General features: G+C 41.4%; 1 protein-coding gene across 1 annotated transcript; it reads left to right on the top strand.

Annotated features, from left to right (window-relative positions):
* Positions 1 to 45: 45 nt before the first annotated feature.
* MEIG1 (meiosis/spermiogenesis associated 1) lies at positions 46 to 8,215 on the top strand. Its single transcript, XM_026841140.1, has 4 exons — positions 46 to 155; positions 2,464 to 2,595; positions 4,410 to 4,572; positions 6,615 to 8,215. Exons 3-4 carry the CDS (start codon positions 4,435 to 4,437, stop codon positions 6,741 to 6,743), a joined length of 267 nt encoding a protein of 88 aa, XP_026696941.1. The 5' UTR covers positions 46 to 155; positions 2,464 to 2,595; positions 4,410 to 4,434; the 3' UTR covers positions 6,744 to 8,215.
* Positions 8,216 to 18,125: the final 9,910 nt, after the last annotated feature.

The following is an 18,125-nucleotide window of genomic DNA, read 5'->3' as shown; positions in this document are numbered from 1 at the left end:
CCTTAAGGAGGCACCGGCGGGCGGTTGCCTAGCGACACCGCTCGGCGGCGGCGGCCGGTGGCGCTGTGAGGAGAGACCGCCGCCATCGCGCTGCCGCGGCCCCTCCGCGCCGCCCGACCTGGGAAAAGTCCCCGTTTTGCGGCCCTCGCACCGAGGTGGGTTGTCTTAAGGGCTGGGCGGCCGGGCTGTGGCTATGGCGGTGGGAGCAGGGTGGGGTGGGGTCCCAGCAGTGTCTCAGGCCAGGCCCTGCATGCCTTGGCAAATAGAAGAAGCTCTCGGGTAAAGGCGGTGGAAGTCACTGGAATTCTCTTACTGACTCTTCTAGGACCCCAAATAGGTCCCGTGTATGTTGACTCGTGTTAAGTGATCTAGGAAGCCTGGCCATCTCCTCCAGCCGCTCTCCTGCCTGGAGACCCGGGGTTTCTGCCTGGGCTGAGGGATGCAGCTGCTGCTTTCCCGTTTGCAGGCTCAACCAGTAACAAAGTTGAGGGTGTGTTACAGACGTGGCTGGTCACACAAGCTGCCACAGATGAGGCGTTACCTGCAACGGCACCTATATAGAGGACTCCCATAAAACATAAACACAGATAAGTGCCTTTCCTCCTCTTTGGCTGGCAGCGATAACAGTTTGCTAGTGCAGGCACACACATACCACTCTGTAGGTTCACAAGCACAGCCCCTCTGTCTGCCCAGCACCCTGGCACAGATCCCAGGCCCCTTGCCTGGTTCATAGATACCCTGTTTGCCTGCTACTCCAGCTTGATGCTCACTAACAAACATGCACTCACACACTCATCCCTCATGCACTCCACATTCCCTTGGGTGTACCATCACACACCCACCCTCTGCATGCTTGATATCCTGGCCTGGACCAGATGTCCCTCTGTTTGCCAGCTAGTCCAGCTTAAAGTTTGCTAGTGAGTATGGATATGCACCCCACAAATACCTGGATTGGGAAGATACAGACACCCCTCCTCCCCAGCAGCCGGCACCAGGCACACCGGTTGTCACTCACAGTCCTGCTCCAAGCGCTGGCATAGAGCCCCTCACTCCTGCCAGCCCTCCCCCAGTAGCTCATTTTTCAGGACACATACCATTCCTGCTCCAGTGGCTGGAAGTTAAAGATGCCCACTCACTCCAGCAGCTGACATCAAAGGCCAGGGGCACCCAAACCCCTGGTCTGAATCCAGGAGCTGGCACCAGTTTTCACTCACACACAGTGGCACTTAGTCCTTGCAGCACACACACACACGGGACAGAGAGCAAGATGACACAGAGGGATAGTTTAAGAAAAGATTTAATAAGATACAAGAAGATAGGACAGACTGTGATGATCAGGCGCAGGCCTCAGCCAGACAAGCATACTGACTGGCCGTGTTTTGCACACAACCAACCTCTTTCACACTCAGTTCTGTCTATTCCCAGCTTTGTTCCTCCCCGCTCCCCTTCCCCTGCACATCCCTCACATGTTTGTACAGCTCTATTCCTGCACCCCTCCGAGTCTGGGGTCCCCCTGGTTTTCAGTCTTACCAGTGGCAAAGCCTGGGTTGATCTTTCTGGAAAGTGGCGCCTGTAGTTTTTTGACACCACATCAATTGGTGTGAGTGGTGAGGTTTGTTTCTTGTCATGGCCTCTATGTTTGTTTTGTCAAGTCTGTGTCTCTGTATATTTTCTTTCTGGTTTCCCCTTTTTCCGTTAGTTTCCCAACTGACAAGGTCCTTGATCAGATAACCTTGCTGGAACAAACATTCTCACACTCCCACATGCCCCCATCAATTAGTGTGACTGACCAGGTTTGATTTTCATCACCACATAATTTACTGGTCAGATTTGTGTCCCCATATGTTCTTGTTTTATGGCTTCCTCCCTTTCTTGTTATCCCTTGTTGCATTGAAAAAGGTCCTTGACCAGATGCCCTTAAAGGAGCAGACACTCTCCTCCTACATACCCTTACAACTTATATAAACATATAACTACCATATGCAAGCCCACGCTAGTGAGGATTCCATAGAAATTGTGCTGTGATTGACGTTAAAAAAAATGTTTTCCTAAAGCCAAAACAGAGGTATATGAAATCTCACTATTTTCCCTAAGAGTAGGCAAACATTGTTGTCTTAGAAAAGTCCACTTCACTGTTTAACAATTCACTTTAAATGAAAAGTGTTAGTATTATGCGGAATCTTTTTTTTTGCCATTCTCTTGCGTTCTTTCATTTGTCTATATCTGTGGGCTGTCTTTTGTCTCTTCCCTGAATTGTGGGCTGTCTGGAGTACAGCTCGGCTCGTGCTCTTGTACAATTAAACCAGATCTATGCCTGGAACTCAGAGGCACTACAATAGACAAAGAGTACTATTTTTAAAGGGCTTAAATAGTGGACTAAAAATATCAGGCTGGTGCCTTTATTATCTGAAGTAACCAACTGGCACTTTAAATATATGACCTTTATGTATATTTTTTGAGCAGGAATGCTTGTGGACAAGCCATCTGAATTAATGGTGACTCAGGAAGTGCCAGGAATATATAGATGTCTTAAAGAAACACATACATTAGATTAATTCAGTACATCTATACAGAAATATTTAACACTAGTAACACATAAGTTATCATAAGGAACTTAAAATCATTATAGTTTAGCATTTTTTAAGATCTAAAGTTATTTCCAATTATATTGACTGTCTAAAGTCCCAGATTGACAACAATTCTCATCAAACATCGATGAGCATATACAGGGCATGAAAAATTCTGTAATGGCTACAAAAGAGCCCTTTGCATCAAGGGAGGAAAAAAATGATGTTGAGATAAGATATTTCAATGACTACACTAAATATTTAGAATAAGGATATATGTTTATCGTGTTAATTTGTATTGGACACCTCATAACTTGTGTGGGAAATTATTATTTTATTTTTTTTTTAATAAATGGTTGTCTTCAATTACAAAATGCTGCAGAACCTGGTAAAAGAATGTTTGGAGTGCTGAACTGCAATAAATAGTTTAGTATTGCCAGAAATGAGCCCTTGTGCATATTTTTATTGATCTTAAAGTCTATGCAGTGAGAGATGAAAGGCTCTTTCTTTGTGTGCTAATGGTTCTCATAGAGTTAGATGACAGAGGTGCAGACTTCTGCTATTTCCACATTATGAAAACAATAATTCTTCATATAATTTTCCCAAAGATTTGGATGCTGTGATTTTTTTTCCTCCTTTTATGCCTTTCTAACTAAGGGCATCTGTGCATTCAATAAGATATCAGCATTCAGCTTTTCAAGCTCTCAGTTGATATTGGAACTCGATAAGTAAAGAAATTTTACTCTGCGTGCAGGATTTGGAGGCAGCATACTACCCACAGGGAGTGAGACTGTGTTCATCCTGTCACTACAAAATCCAGAAGCGTTTTCTTCTTTGAAGATACCTTCTTAATTATGAAACTGAAGCTTGGTGACATTACAAAACTAGGAAAGGACTAATTTCTAATCATATCTGCTAGACACAATAGTGTTCTGTGTGTTTTTCTTGCAGAAGCAACATAAATTTCTGGTTTAGTAGCAGAATAAGACACTCAAGAAAGCAAATGCAGTAAAATTCAGATATAAGGTAGAAGTCAAATGACTCAATTTTTAAAAAATATAGTTCAAATCCATCCCTAGTAAGTTTCCTCTGATTTCACAGTATTTTTTATTGCTTTTTTTTTTTTTTTTTTTTTTTTTACAGTTCTGCTGTGGTCAGGTTTAGCAGTTGATTAACTTATTTACTGTTTCTCAGCAGACTGAACAATGGGATTTGTGTGAGGAGGAAGTCAGTGACAGACAATGCAAATTTTGATTGGGCAAGGGTAGAATAGGATAAATTTGGGTCGGTTGTGTGCCTTGTCTCCTTACCCAATTTATTTCTTAAGACTTCTTTGCCATCTCCACTGTGCTCATGTGACTGGTAGTGCACTTCTTTCCCCTCCTCTCCCATCCCAAGTGTCTGCTGTTCTTCAGTAAGAGCCCAGCTCTTGATTTGTTTGTTCCCAGTTTGGTGTCCCTTCAGTAGGAAGAAATAAAAACCTGAAAAACTGCCTGCCCCAAAGGAATAGCCATTGTGAAGATGTGAAATTAAAAAAATATACTGTTTTGTATATTTTTTAAATGCAAATATGCATAAAGAAATCTTTGGTAGGTTGAGACGTAGAGGTGTATATAAAAGTATAGGTGATTTGGGTTTGTCTGAGATCAAGTAGCACATTTAATTTGATTCCAACTGCTTATAAAGCTTTTCTTTTTTAACCTCAGACTATGAGTGGAAGATAATATTGTACTGTCTGTAATTCCTCTATTTTTAGTTTTTGTTCTACCCATTTCTATATGTCCCTAACAAAATTGCTTGCTTCTGTCCTTCTCTGTTTAATTTTTTAAAATCTAATTTCAGGAAAAAGGGTGAAGTTTCTGGAGTCATGGCTAAAGCTGACATCAACCCAAAATCTATGTATCATGCCAAAAAATGGTCAGATGATGTAGAGAACTTATACAGATTTCAGCAAGCTGGATACAGAGATGAGATTGAATATAAACAAGTAAAACAAGTTGACATGGTAAGATTTGGAACTCTGCAAGAGTTCCAAATGCTTTCATCTTTCATCTTATGTTAAACTATTAAATAAAAATTGAAGTGCTGCATATTTCCTTTCTTTTACGCTAGTTTCTGATACAGCTGTTTTCTCCCAGGTCTGACTTAAATTCTTGAGCTATTACTAACTTTGCAAAATAACTTATTTCACAGAAGTGAAACAGAAACTGCCCAGTGGTAGCCTGTGGTTTTGTTCCCCCTCTCTTATGCATTTAGAAGCATTATAGATTTCTTTGCATAGATGTAGCTGCTACCTAACAGAATAATTCAGTTTTGAGGAAAGGAATATATCAGAGAGAGTTCTCTGTGGAGTTTAGTGAGTTCTCTGTGGAGTTTCCCCATTACTCTGGCAACAGACCTGATGGGAAACTCATACCCTGTCCAGGGAGTCAGTCCTGTGTCATTGCTACCGACTACAGTCAAACTGTGTGGCAGCATAATCAGACTTTGTGCACACTCAGAACTTGGCTTCTATTGAAGATGTCCACGACAGAAATATTTGATGCCAACTGTGGTAAAGGGAGTTGTGACCTGGGTTTTTATCAACTGAGAACATTGCAGACTTGGTCCTCTGCTCACTACAGTTGGTGGCACATCAAGTGAGCTAATGAATAGTGGCCAAATATTCAGTGACTACTTGAGATTCAAAATAGCAACCAAGAGGTTAATACAGCAAACAACATACTATCTTTATTAGAGCACTGCAATTCATCTTCCAAAGCGACATATATCATGTGAAAAATCCACTTTTAAAAGAACCTCCTGTGCACGTAAGAAAGAGCAGAACGTTCCTAAGAAAGTCGCACCTCAACCAGTTCACTCAAACCAAACCAAAATGCTGATGTGCATAGTAAGATACAGTTTATTATTTTGTCATGTGCTTGGATACTGCTACAAAGGCTGTGGTGTAAATTCCTTTAACTGTGCAAAAGGAAATCCTGTAATTAGTGTGGTAGGATCAGTCTGTTTAAGATTTATGGCAGGATATAACCATAGACAATTAAACCCTGATAAAAGGTAAAAGAACACCAATTACTCAGTGTAAAATGAGCGTGCATTCTGTTCAAACTTGCCAGGATCTGGCAGTGATTCTCTTTTGACTCACACATCATGAAATGTCTTGTTTACTCCATATTATGTTTCCATAATGCAGATGCAATTATAACATAGGTAGAATGAATATTAAGGCTGTTACATTTAGACAGAGATTGCAAATAACTCTGCTGTATACCTTAAGTAGTAAGTTAAGTGATAAAACTACCACTTCTGGGACTCTCCAGTTAGAGAATGTTCTAGTTTGACATCCTATTGTCAACCCTGCCTGGAAGAGAAATAAGATCCTCATTACCTGATTTTTAAGGTTCGGTTTGATCCAAAGTAGTCACAGGGGTACAAGTTGCAGATAGCTACTAAAGCTGTAAAGCTGTTGTACGTTCAGGTACTCAAGCTTTTAGTTTAAAGCTTCGCATTGTGGAACACTGAAGAGCACTAGGAGGGTGCTGGTTTCCTGCGGGACTGACCCTGCTGTCTTTGAGACTATGATACATGTAGCTCACTTTATTTTTATGAAATTGCTAATGAAAAGCACATTTTTCATGGTCAGAAGGATCCTGAAGAAACCTTTAAGTGTGTTTCAGTCTTACAGAAGCGGAATCTTTCAGTCTCTCAGATTACTGAATAACTGAGTAGCATCAATGTTTTATTCCTAAATGAGGTATTTTAAAAGCTTTGACTAGTCCACTTTTTAAATTATTCTATCAGATATTCATAGATCCTTATTTCTAGACTTTTCTGGGGAAAAAAAAAAAACAACACCAGAAAACTGGTTTCTGACATCTTGTTCTTATTTTTTTTTAAAGTTAATCAAATTAATAGCAGAGCAGTGTTTAGATGCAAACAAGGCTTTCCCAGGGAAGTATGCCCTATATTCTTTGCAATATAATGCACAAACATAATTTAATGGGAGCATGTTCAGGTGAATGTATATCCTTTTTATTCTGTTCATAGGTAGAGTGTTGGCCAGAAACTGGATTTGTTAAGAAACTTCAGAGAAGGGACAATACGTTCTATTATTATGATAAGCAAAGAGAATGTGAAGACAAAGAAGTCTATAAAGTGAAAGTTTATGTGTATTAGTTTTGTTATTGTTCTATTTTGTTTGTACTTTTTTATAAATCTGTTTGTTAGAATCTGTAAGTAAATGAGATTGTGTAAGCTGATTTACCTTAAATCCTTAAGTATCAATGTCATTCTTGGTTGGAAGGGGGAATATAGGAGATGTAGAGAAGGCTGGAACTATAGACGTAAGAATTTCATTTTTTTTTCCTGCTATAACCAAAAGTCTTATTATCCCTCATTTTCCTAGTTACAAAACTTTTGACATAAAGATAAAAAGCTGGTAAATCAGCATCATATATTTGGTTTAACTGTGTGTAAAGTCCATTATAAGTACAGGCATCAGTCTTTATTCAAAACAATATAATCTTGTTGACAGTGGCTAATTTCAGCCACCGTCTCTTGGTATAGCTAAGGGTTATGAGACTACAAAGGGCCAAAGTAAGGCCAAAATACTAACTAAAGTTCCACTGGAGAATAGCAAGAATAACCAGCAAAGAATTTAGTGAAGGACACAGAACAATCAAGTAGCAAGGACCAGTGCTGAGCTGCAGATTTAAAAACTGGTTATTGTGATAGAAACAGTCACAACAAAAATGTATTTCTGAGCACTAGGTAAGGTAACCCCAAAGTATTTTTGTTGGGTGCAAGTATTAATTACTTGAGGAGGAAGTATTAATTGACTGGGTAGCATGTGCCTTTTTACAGAGGGGGAAAAAGAAGGCAGTGGATATACATATGGTAGGATCAGGCAGTATGAAATCCGTACTATAATACTTAAGGTTAGGTAACTTACACAGATGATACGTGGGATTTCTGGGCAGAATTCATCTCGTCTAACTTCAAATGTCACATTGTCAACATCTACACCTGATCTCGTCATGTGGACACTCTTTGTTGTGAATAGAGAGGAGTTGGCTCTTCTGGGCACAATTCATTTCTTCTAAATGTAATATTTAATATTTGCTATGAATGTGTTGCTGTGACATTGGCTCTGAAGAAGCTGTCCATATGTGTGCTGCTCTGAGACACCTGGTAAACGTGAGGTACCATGCTTACCTTCACTCATTAGGGCATTTAATTAAAATACTTTAAGATGCCAAAACTCTAGGTACATGACTGGTAGAACAGATTATTTTTATGTAAACCAGTATATGTACTCATGGTGGTTACAAAAAAATGTTATTCATCTCTCCTGTCTCTGGACTGTTAACCAAGGGGCAGCTAAACTAAGTTTTAGGCATGGATTAGAAGTGGACATTTGACCATCTGTCTTGTGGATATTCTTCCTTCATTTGAACCTAAGAAGGTGGCCAACTTAAGAGTATGGGTGCAATATCCGAAAGATCTCATTGACAATAGGTGATGATGATCTAGTCACCTTATTTAGACTGCTTGGAAATTTTTAGCTTAAATTTGCATGAGCTCTGTTAGGGAAATGCCTGAAAGGTACTCAGAAACAACTGTGAAGCTTTTTTATTCCAGGAAGGTTTTAATGGTATATAAATAGTTACTGCAATGACAGAAATAAAGCATTATTACAGTAAATTTCACTTCAGATTTTCATTATTATTTCTTTTTTTATTTGGATTGCTCTGGATGTACTTTTTAAGAGATCACTTTTTGCATACTTGGCAATCAAATAGCAGGAACAGAACAATTATCACAATAACCCATCTATTTTGTCACTTTAAGATAGTCACTTTGTTAATGTCAAAGATTCCTAAAAATGTCCAGTGGACATGAAAAAAGCCTTAAAAAAATTCACAGAAATAGATGTGTTGTATAGCCAACACAAAGTTATCGACAGAAATTATTGCTGTCAGCACACACAGGATAAGTGAGAATATTTGGTACAGCCATTTTCTCAGTCTATAAAAAAGACAGAGCTGGGCATTGAAGAACAGGAATTAAAACTTTTTAGAGCTTAACTTTTTTTAAAGAAAGACTTTTAAAAATCAAAACAAATGTAAAAGATTATTCTGGGCTTCCATTATTTTATCTGACTACACTGAACTACACATGTTCTTCCAATATTGCTGGATGTTTTCTGACTTGTATTATGTCTTAAAACAATGAGTGTGCATTTCATACAGCCCGGGGAGACTTCTTTTAATTTCAGACAAGTAGCATGGGAATTCATGTTCCACTTCTGAAATGCCGGTTTTGTATGAGTTGGCAGATTCTTCTCACTTTGAGTGAGTGAATTACCTAGATTTTATTACTCTCATTTTTTGTCATTATCAGTGTGCTAAAAGTTTGAATCTCACTGTAATATTTAAAAGATTAATGGGATGAAAAGGAAAGAGAAGCCTTGTTAATAGCTCTGGAGGCCAGTTTACAGACATAGCCTTTGTCAGTCCTAATGCTGTGTTTGGGAGTTTGCTCACTTCATTAGCAAAACAGCAGGGTTTGTACTGCAGTTTCAGTTTTAGTTGTCCTTTGACATCCAGTTTGTATCCATATTTCACTCCAGCTCATGCTAGCCTTACAGGTACTTAAAACCACTCTTTTTTTAAAGACCGTAGCTGTGTAATGGTGTTAGCTGAAGGGGTTCCTTTCTTTAAAAAGCAGTAAGTACAGGGGTTCTTTCGTCTGCTGCTGTTATGCTGAAAGTATCTCTTTTGGTCAAAAAAGCTGTCAAAATAATTTAATGTGTCGGTATTTTCTCTAATTTGAGAAATCTGTAACTGAAATGTCTTGTCTGTAACCTCAGTTTTAAGCATGTTGAGAACTGTCACTAAGTTGTGAAAAAGTATCGGAAGTAAGCCATGTGGGGAAGCTGTGCTTCATTTTAAGGGTGACACAACAGTTCATATCAATATAAATACTTATTTCTGAACGCCATTACAAAAACTTTTTTTTTTTTTACTGAACTTTCTAACTTTAAAGACATAGAGATAAAATCACATCTCTCCATTTTATTGCCTAGAGATGAAAATACATGCTGTATTGCTGATTTGAGTCTCAATAAAAAGTAATTTGTGAAAATACTTTCCAAGGTACTTTTCTTATCTGTTGGTATTCCTCTTATCAGGGAATACTGTAATACTTTCAGTGACAATTTGCTCAGCAAGTGGAGATGCCAAGGCTCCCTGTTAGCAAGTGTTTACCAGCTGCCCAAGTCTGATATACTAATTCACTTCATGGCTTTGTACAAGGCAAGAATATGTGCTTTCTGTGTCTGTTGAAGCTCATAAAAGAGGTAAACCAAACTTTTCAGGCTCTGTTTTTGACAGCTACAAGTGAAATGGCAAGTTACACTGGGGAAATAAAGGCTGCATTTGTGTGTTCTAGGATGGTTTTCTATGTTTTCAGCCTTTACTTGAGTTCATTATGGAACAGTATTGTCTGAAAGTGATACTATGTTTATTTAATTACTTTGCAGTCACAGCAGCTCAAAGGAAGATGGTATAAGTATTTTAGTTTTCACTTTGGTACCCAAGTGGACTGTTGTCTTTCCAGTTCTGAAGACAGTTAAACTTCAACCATTTGTTTTTCAAATGTGGCCCCTTGTTTCAAGGTGTTGAAAATGATGGACTGTCTTCAGACTCATTAAAGACAACTTTCTAACTCAACAGCTGTTGATTCTGCTGTTCCCCACATTGTCTGATATAAGTAAAGTCTGTCTGAAAGAAGCTTGACTGGAGTTGCTTTACCATCTTTGCAGGCTCTCTCCTGTTGCCCCAGTTCCACTGGATTTGTATTTATTTGTTGGTGTTGCTTTATTAGTAGCCTGCCTGTGCTGAGCACCTCTTGGCAAATTTTCTTTCTTGTTGCGGTTGAGACTTTGCATTTACTTCAAGTCTGAAGCATTTGGGAAGGTGACTGGTCATTGGTGAATGCCTACTGTCAGGAGAGTTTTAGGTAGGCACCGAAAAAACCCTACAATATAACTTTGAACAAACATCACCATTTCTATGGATACTCTGTTCAGCCAGTGTATTTACAGGTCTTAGTGCTGGGATAAAGTATCTTTGTTGGTTGGTGCTTTTGTGGCTCTTTTTTTCCCCCCATTACTCTTCCATATTGTTTGCCTTCACAGGTACCTGGCACTCATGGATCCCTTGAAAATCCTGTCAATGTCCATGCCTGTACCCCAGCTCCCTTACCCAGCCCTGGCTCAGACCTGGAGTCTTTTCTTCTACTCACCAGCTAGTGCAGCTTGACATTACCTAGCAAATTACATGCACGTGGGACTAAATCCACTAAGGAAATATAAACACAGCCAGGTTGCAGTGGGTGCTGGCACGCACTTACACCCCTCAGATAAGCACGCACATCCCTGACCCTCTGGTGTTGACATCAGACCTGTGGTCCCTGTCACCATAGCCCCTTTTCCAGGGGCTGGCACATAGGATAAACAGTGAGATGACACAGAAGAGGTAATTAAGAATGGGATTTAACAAGACAGGCCAGACTGCAGGAATCAGGGGCAGGGCCCAGTCTATCCTGCCTGACAGCCTGCTCACATGTGTCTGACCCCTCCAACCTCCCTCCTTGCCATCTTTCCATACTTGTTCCACCCTGATCCTTCCCATGTCTTTAGTCCTTCCCCTAAACATCCCATAGTAAGTTTCATGCAGTCCTCCAAGCTCCCTCAAATAACCCTTAATATTCACATTATGTTTCCTCCTTCTTATCAGGTACAAAATCGAGGCTGACCCTCTTCAAGGGTGGAGTAGTTCTTTTAATAGCCCCCCAGTCAGTGCCTGACAAGCTCTGGCCTCCATTATTATCTCTCTCATCACCTGCTCATTAATGTTTGTGTGTCTGTGTGTTTAATTCAGCATTTTCCTTGTTATTTGTTATTTCTATGATATGGAATAGTCCTTAACCAAATAAGTTACTGAACCAGATGCTCTCATATTTCACATGTCTTTATGCCAACCTCCCCAAGGCAGGTGGTTTGGCTGCAGTGTGAAGAATGATGCTGTGTAGAGGCACCTACCCAGCAGGACCTCTGTGGTGCTACTGCTGCACACGCCCAGGCAGGTGGCAGCTCTAAGGACATGGGGACAAAGGGAAGGGAATGTCTAAAAATAGGAGGAGGAGGAGTATGGGGGTGGGAGGGAAAAAGAGCACAAGTTCAGGGAAGGATGAGTGTGTGTAAGGATGCATCAGCATTTTGCCAGTGATCTTGTACCCACAGAAACCTCCTCCCTTGCTGGCAGTAGCTCAGCTCTTGCTGGCTGGGGAAGGAGGACGCGGTCCCAGCTCCTCGCTGCAGATGTTCGTCCTGCCTTGGCAGAAGCACCCGGATGCCTCAGCCAAGGGGAAGGTGTCCTGCTTGGGTGGATAAGCTGCTAGCAGCTGCTTGGTTTTGCACGGGTGATGGAGCAAAAAGCAGGTGGACTGGATGTGTGGCAGGCTCTTCAGTTTTGCACGGGGTGTCTAGAGGCTGCCAGCTGTGCTGTGCTGCCCTGGGGGACATGCTTGTGCCAAATACATGATGTTTTTGAGAAACAGCAAACGCTGGGACGTGAGTGGGGAAGAGCCAACAGGTGGGCTGTGAGTGCTAGGAGATAGCTGCTAGGATGCTGTGCATGGAGAGATGGGCTGGAGCCAGGCACACTCAGTACAGGGACACTTTGGATAGTGTTTCTCCCAGAGGAAAAAGCGTGGTGGCCCTGCGGATCCGCCTCTTCCCATGGCTGTGGGCTGCTGGAGCTAGACAGCAGCTTGCTCTGTAGCCCTGTACTGCAGCTGCGGTGGGTAGAGCCTGCCAACTCCTACCCTAACCTCCCTGACGGATCCATCCTCCTCTTGTTCCGAAGAAACTTGAGTCGCAGCCCAGAGGGACCCTGCTGTTGTCCACTGCCTCTTCAAAAAGGAGGTCTGTGTCCCAAGGGATCACTGTTTTGAGGAGATGCTCATTAAAAACACAAATTGTCTCTTTGATAGCCTATCACAACTTTGGTCTCAACAAGTGAGAATGATCACTACACTTGCAACTACAGAGATGGACATTTATTTAAAAAGTCATTGGATTAATATTTTGTCAGACCAGAGCAATATTTCAACAGAGAAGAAAGATTTATATATCTGAAGGATGAGTTCAGCAGAGGTGTTTAGAAGGGATATTCATTGGTAGTATGTATACTGCAAGCAGATTATTGAGCATGCAAGGCAAAAAACCCCAGCAGAAATATCAAAGTTTAAGTATGCTACAGACAGGAAGAAGACATTAAAATGTCACTGGGGATATTAGTTTAGGAATAGCTTGTCTGTTATTTACAGTGTTACCATTTGTATCTGTCAGACGGAAAACCCCACAACAATTATTCATAATTCCTGCTTTACTGTATCAGAGCAAAGTAGTAAGATCCATCTACACCAGATGAAATAATTTACCATCTGTAACCGAGGATGATGTGAAGCATCACCTGCTAAATATAAACAATTTTAGTTCAGAAGCCTGGGGTCATGTAGACTCCCAGTCTTAAGACCAGTAGCGCAGGATTCTAAATCTCTAATTTTAGATTTTAACAAACTTTGGAAAACTGGAGAAGTGCCAGAGGACTGATGGGAGAGTCAACGTGATCCAGTACTGAGAAGGAAATCATACTAGACTGGATAAACAGACTCTAATTAGGGATAAGTTAGTGAAGTGGTTATACTGGGACTCTCGATAAAGAAGAAGGAGTTGGAAAGTATTTTCCTCTGTGCTCAGCTGATCAGATGCACCTTGGCTGATTTGAAGTATCAGTGATGAGCCACAGGAAAGATCAAGAAATAGGCTCTTCGGAGGTTTTGTTTGTGGAACATTTTGTTTTACTGCCTGAGGACTAACACAGTTTTTGACCCTTGTCATCAATCTCAGCCCAGAGTTACTTCAATAAAATCAGTGACTGGTGCTGTGTGAGACCCTGAGACGAGATGTTCACACCTCTCCCATGGGATGGAGCCCTCCGCCCCTACACACTGTGAAAACCATAAACTTTTAGTAAGACAACAGGTCCCCTGTGCAAATAGGATTTAAATGTCTTGCTTTTCAATTCAGTGGCTGTAGCTGCTGCAGGTTTTGAATTGCACAGCCCATGGAGATGAAAAAAACCTGTGGTTGCTGGCAGTGCCCACTAGAAACATTTCAGCACAGGAGGCAGCAGTCTGGATTTCAGGCAGGTGTTTTAGTCACCCCATGGCTAGCCACTGTTTAATGGAGCGTGTGCCTTGGGGACACCGAGTTTGGGGAAAGAAACCTTCTTCTGGGGTAGCCTTGAGGTGAGTTGGGAAGATGAAGGAGTCACGCAGACCCTCGCTGCTGGTGGGATGACCTCTCCTGGCACGATGAAGCATGCTTGCTGAGGGCGAAGTCTTTCATCTCACCTCTTCGCAGAGAGCATCACACAGCCCTGTTTTTCAAAGGTCTGGCAGTGCCAAGGGAACCATATGCACAAGGAGGAGGAAATTTTTCTTTTCATCCCGTTGTGGAAAGTTTAAATGACAAGATAGAAAACCTGCAAAATTGGGAGGTGGTACTGTTGCTCTATGTCCTTCTGTGATTAAAAGTAGCATTTTTTTTCCTCTTGAATATACAGTAACAATCCAGATTTCCCTGTGATGTTACTGCCACCCTCCCTGGGCTGACAAGTGATGTTGGCTAATTTGCAAATGCCGCAGATGAGAGGGCTGGTTTCATCCTTCAGCTGGTGCACAGGCTCCAAACAGAGAACGACTGGTGTCAGTTTGAGTGTCTTTCCTCTTCTTTGAAGATGTTTTGAAGCAGGCCTGCAGGTGCTGCCCCACTTAAAGTCTGCCACCAACCTGAAGGAAGAGCTGGATGTTGGTGAGTTGCTTATACATGTATCAGAGGCTCAGAAGGGAAATTTTGATTAAAATAAACATATGTACGCATGCTATATGCATACATATATTTATTTTAATTACACATTTCTCTTTTTGAAGACATTTTTTTTTTCTCAAAAATAAAATCTTGAAGATATTTTTTCTCTAAATCTTCAATGAAATGGTGTGACTTTCAGTTGAGATTTTGGGGCATGAAGGAGCAGATGGGAAAGCTTCTGTGACACACTAAATAACATAAAAGAGGGAGAACCCACAATCTTCATGGAACTCAAACTGTTTGAAAACCAAAGGAGAGTGAAGATTATAATGAATAATTTGGACAACACATCCGCAACTCTGAATGTTTCAGCTTCTTCATTGGTTCAATCTCTCATCTTATCTCCAAGAGCTAAACATAAATGTGGAAAAAGTAAAATGAAATAGTTTTGCAGTACCATTTAAAGCCTGCTGCCTGTATTTCCCAACTTGGAGAGGTGCCATGGGCTGAGACTTATGCTGAATCTGTGAGCTCATGCCTCCCTCTGCTGACTGCCTCCCCCAAACCTCTCCCTGATTGCAAATGATAAAAGGCCATGATTTTTTTCCCCCCTTCTGTTGGTCTAATGTTCTTTCTCGTGTCCCAGGCAATGACCGTAATGTCTAGGGAGGTGGTGGATATGGGCTGCTCACATCATCCCCAGCCCCGTGGTGACAGCGCTGGTCACTCCAGCAGTGCTGTGTTCCTCTGTCTGGCATCTGCCCCTTGGGTCCCACTGCCACTGGAGTTCTCCATTAATCCTAAAATAATTTGTGAATCCTTGTTTAAGAGAAGTCTTCAAAAGCCGTAAAGCAGAGACTCAAAGAAAGTTACTATAAACTGAGAGAATCAAGCAAGGACCTTTGGCTAGATCACAAGATTACAGCTGGAGCATGCTAGAAATATTTTTCAGTTTGAATATGTCTGTAACACCACTTGGTATCAGTTTAAAAATCTTGGTCCTTACAGGCAGCTACTAAGTAAAAGTGACTGTAGGAACTGCAAAACAAAGGTTTTGGTTTCTCTTCTCTTCTGATATGCTGTCTTCAGAAACCCCATGTCCTTGCAGCAGACCATGTTCCCCAGGCACATGCAAAGGCAAGAAATGTACAACCTCGGCATTGCAGGAGTAGTTGGAAAAAAACATGCCCCTTGTTCTGAGGTGGAAGAGCAATGCTGGAAGTCCTCAACCTGGTTTTCCTCTCAGTGATCTGGGTGACCCTTTGTATAGAGGGAGACAAACACAAATCTTCGGGGATGACAGGCAGGGATCTCAGTGTCATAAATGTTTTGTCCATTTTTAACTCTTCCAGAGCATTTTCTTGGGTTGGGGGCTGACAGAGATGAGTCTGAAGTCCATTGTAGCGAAGCAAGTGTGTTAATCAGGGTCCCTTTGGACTTAAAAACACAAGTGAAAACAGCTCCTGGGTTCTCCAGGAATTTTGGGTTGTAGAAGCTTTGTTAGAAAGAGCCAAATAAAATCGTACTCTATCAAGATAAAGCATGCCAAATAGAATAGCCAAAGGGCCATAGCACTGGGAGCTGGAGGCTGATTTAATGATGCAAAAACCAATTACCAGACTGTAATCACTAACGTCTGGGTCGGGAAGCTGAAATCGCTACAGGGAAGCAGACAGGAGAACAGCGGCTGCTGTTGCTGAAGCTGCGACTAAGATAAATTGCAGCAGAAAGCCCGTGCTAAAACAAAGAGTTATGGAACAAATTGATGCATTAGAAAACCCAGCACATTAGATCACTTGAAAGGACACACAGAGCATCAGAGAGACGGGTTGGTGAAGAGCTAGACAGCGTTGGCTGCACAGAGGAGTTACTGACCTCCACCCTGGGACTCAAACAGCTAGCTGGTGAGGTACGAAGGCAGCAGCATCAATGACAATGATATATAATTAGCCTTAGGATATATTAAAATTTTCATATATGTGCTGAATTAAATCTTCACCAGGAGTACTGGAAAAATCACATGATGGCCTTTAGAATAAATAAAATATTAGACAGGAGAGAGCATATTACAAGTCTACAGTGCTGATGTTCTGAAGAGACTCTGCAATTTATGGGCCAAATCTATTTATTGGAAGCAGTGTCAGTACTATTTTTGAGCTAAAGCTCAGCATGTAAACCTTGGAACTGCTCTAACACTTAGTCACAGCCAGCTGTGATAAATGTAAAGTGCACTAAACAAGAACAAGGGAAGGCAAATTGTTTCTAACCTGAGCAGAACAAACCCTTGCAATGTTAAACTATCTGATATTTCCTTTTATATTATTTTCTCCATTAAAAAACAGGTTGTTTTTTTTATTTCAGACCGGAAAAGCGGACATACCTTTCACTGAAGATTGGTCTACTTACTTTAAATTGTAGAAAGGAGTCAGTTTCAGTCAGCACTGAAATTGTGGCAGTCATAGATGCACTTGTTTTGAACTTGGTATTAGCAGCTCGTCTTTATTCCCAGACAATACAGCTTGATGCAGTTTTTGCAAAAAACCACGGTCAGTATGAGAGAACAAATCACCAAGCAAACGGGACAAATAATTTTATCATTTGCTCAATTCCACTGTGTAGTAAAGAGGGAACAGAGGATCCTCTAAGTTTTGAAATGTAGCAGAAAACCAACAGCTCTGTTGTGTGATCTGTCCTGTGAGTGAGCGTCAGCAGATACAGAGCGTGGACACCCTGCACACCCATGTTGCATCATCGTTCAACCAAGTAAGATACAGAATATCCATGAAGAAGATTTATGGCCTTTTCCCTGAGGATAAGACATGTATTTTGAGTACTGACATAAATGTTAAGGTAGAGGGGTCCTTAACCACACTTACCAGACTAGAGGCATGGGCTCATTTACCGATGGAGATTTCAGAAGTTTGATGAGCTCTGAAATAGGAGCTCAGTGGATCCTGCATTCTGAGTCACGTGTATCAATCAGCCTCTTGATGGCAGCGGGGTTTGCTCCTGGAGCTCTGGCTGCAGGAGAGGAACCACACCAAATGTGTCCCATTCCATGGACGGAGTAGGATCTGCTGCCAAATTAATTGTTTTCCAGAGTTTGTGCTTCGATAAAGAGAACTTCAGGTGGAAAAGGATGTCTAGTTTTCAATGCCAATCCCCTTTCCCCACTTTATACTATTTTTCACAAGTCAGTGAAATGCCATCTTTAAAACAATGTCATTTTCTGCTCCCCACAACTCTGCCTGAAGGATTATCCTAGAGCTGCTCTCCTTTGATTGACTGAAATCCCCCGCACATCTGAACACAATATTACAGGTGCATCCTTCATAGCCATTTGCTCTTGTACCAACATAACCCATAATTTTAAACATTTTATCTCACTCATTAGCATTTATTCCTCCCTATGCTGTGTATAAAAACGGCAGTATCCCTTCTTGGCCTCCCTTTTGCAGGCCTAACCAAGATAAGCTTTTTAGTCTTCCCCTGGAAGACAGACCTGATCATCCCACCACTGATGCGGTGATGACCCCACCCTCCCAATGCCTGTTTCAGAACAAAACAGTCTCTCCTGAGTTTGAGTGGCCAAAACGATGAACTGACTCCAGATGGGA

The sequence above is a fragment of the Athene cunicularia genome (assembly GCF_003259725.1).
Source record: "Athene cunicularia isolate RWA chromosome 1 unlocalized genomic scaffold, athCun1 chr1_part2, whole genome shotgun sequence".
Lineage (NCBI taxonomy): Eukaryota > Metazoa > Chordata > Aves > Strigiformes > Strigidae > Athene > Athene cunicularia.
The sequence above is the reverse complement of the archived record's forward strand: the minus strand, read 5'-3'. Positions and strand labels throughout refer to the sequence as shown.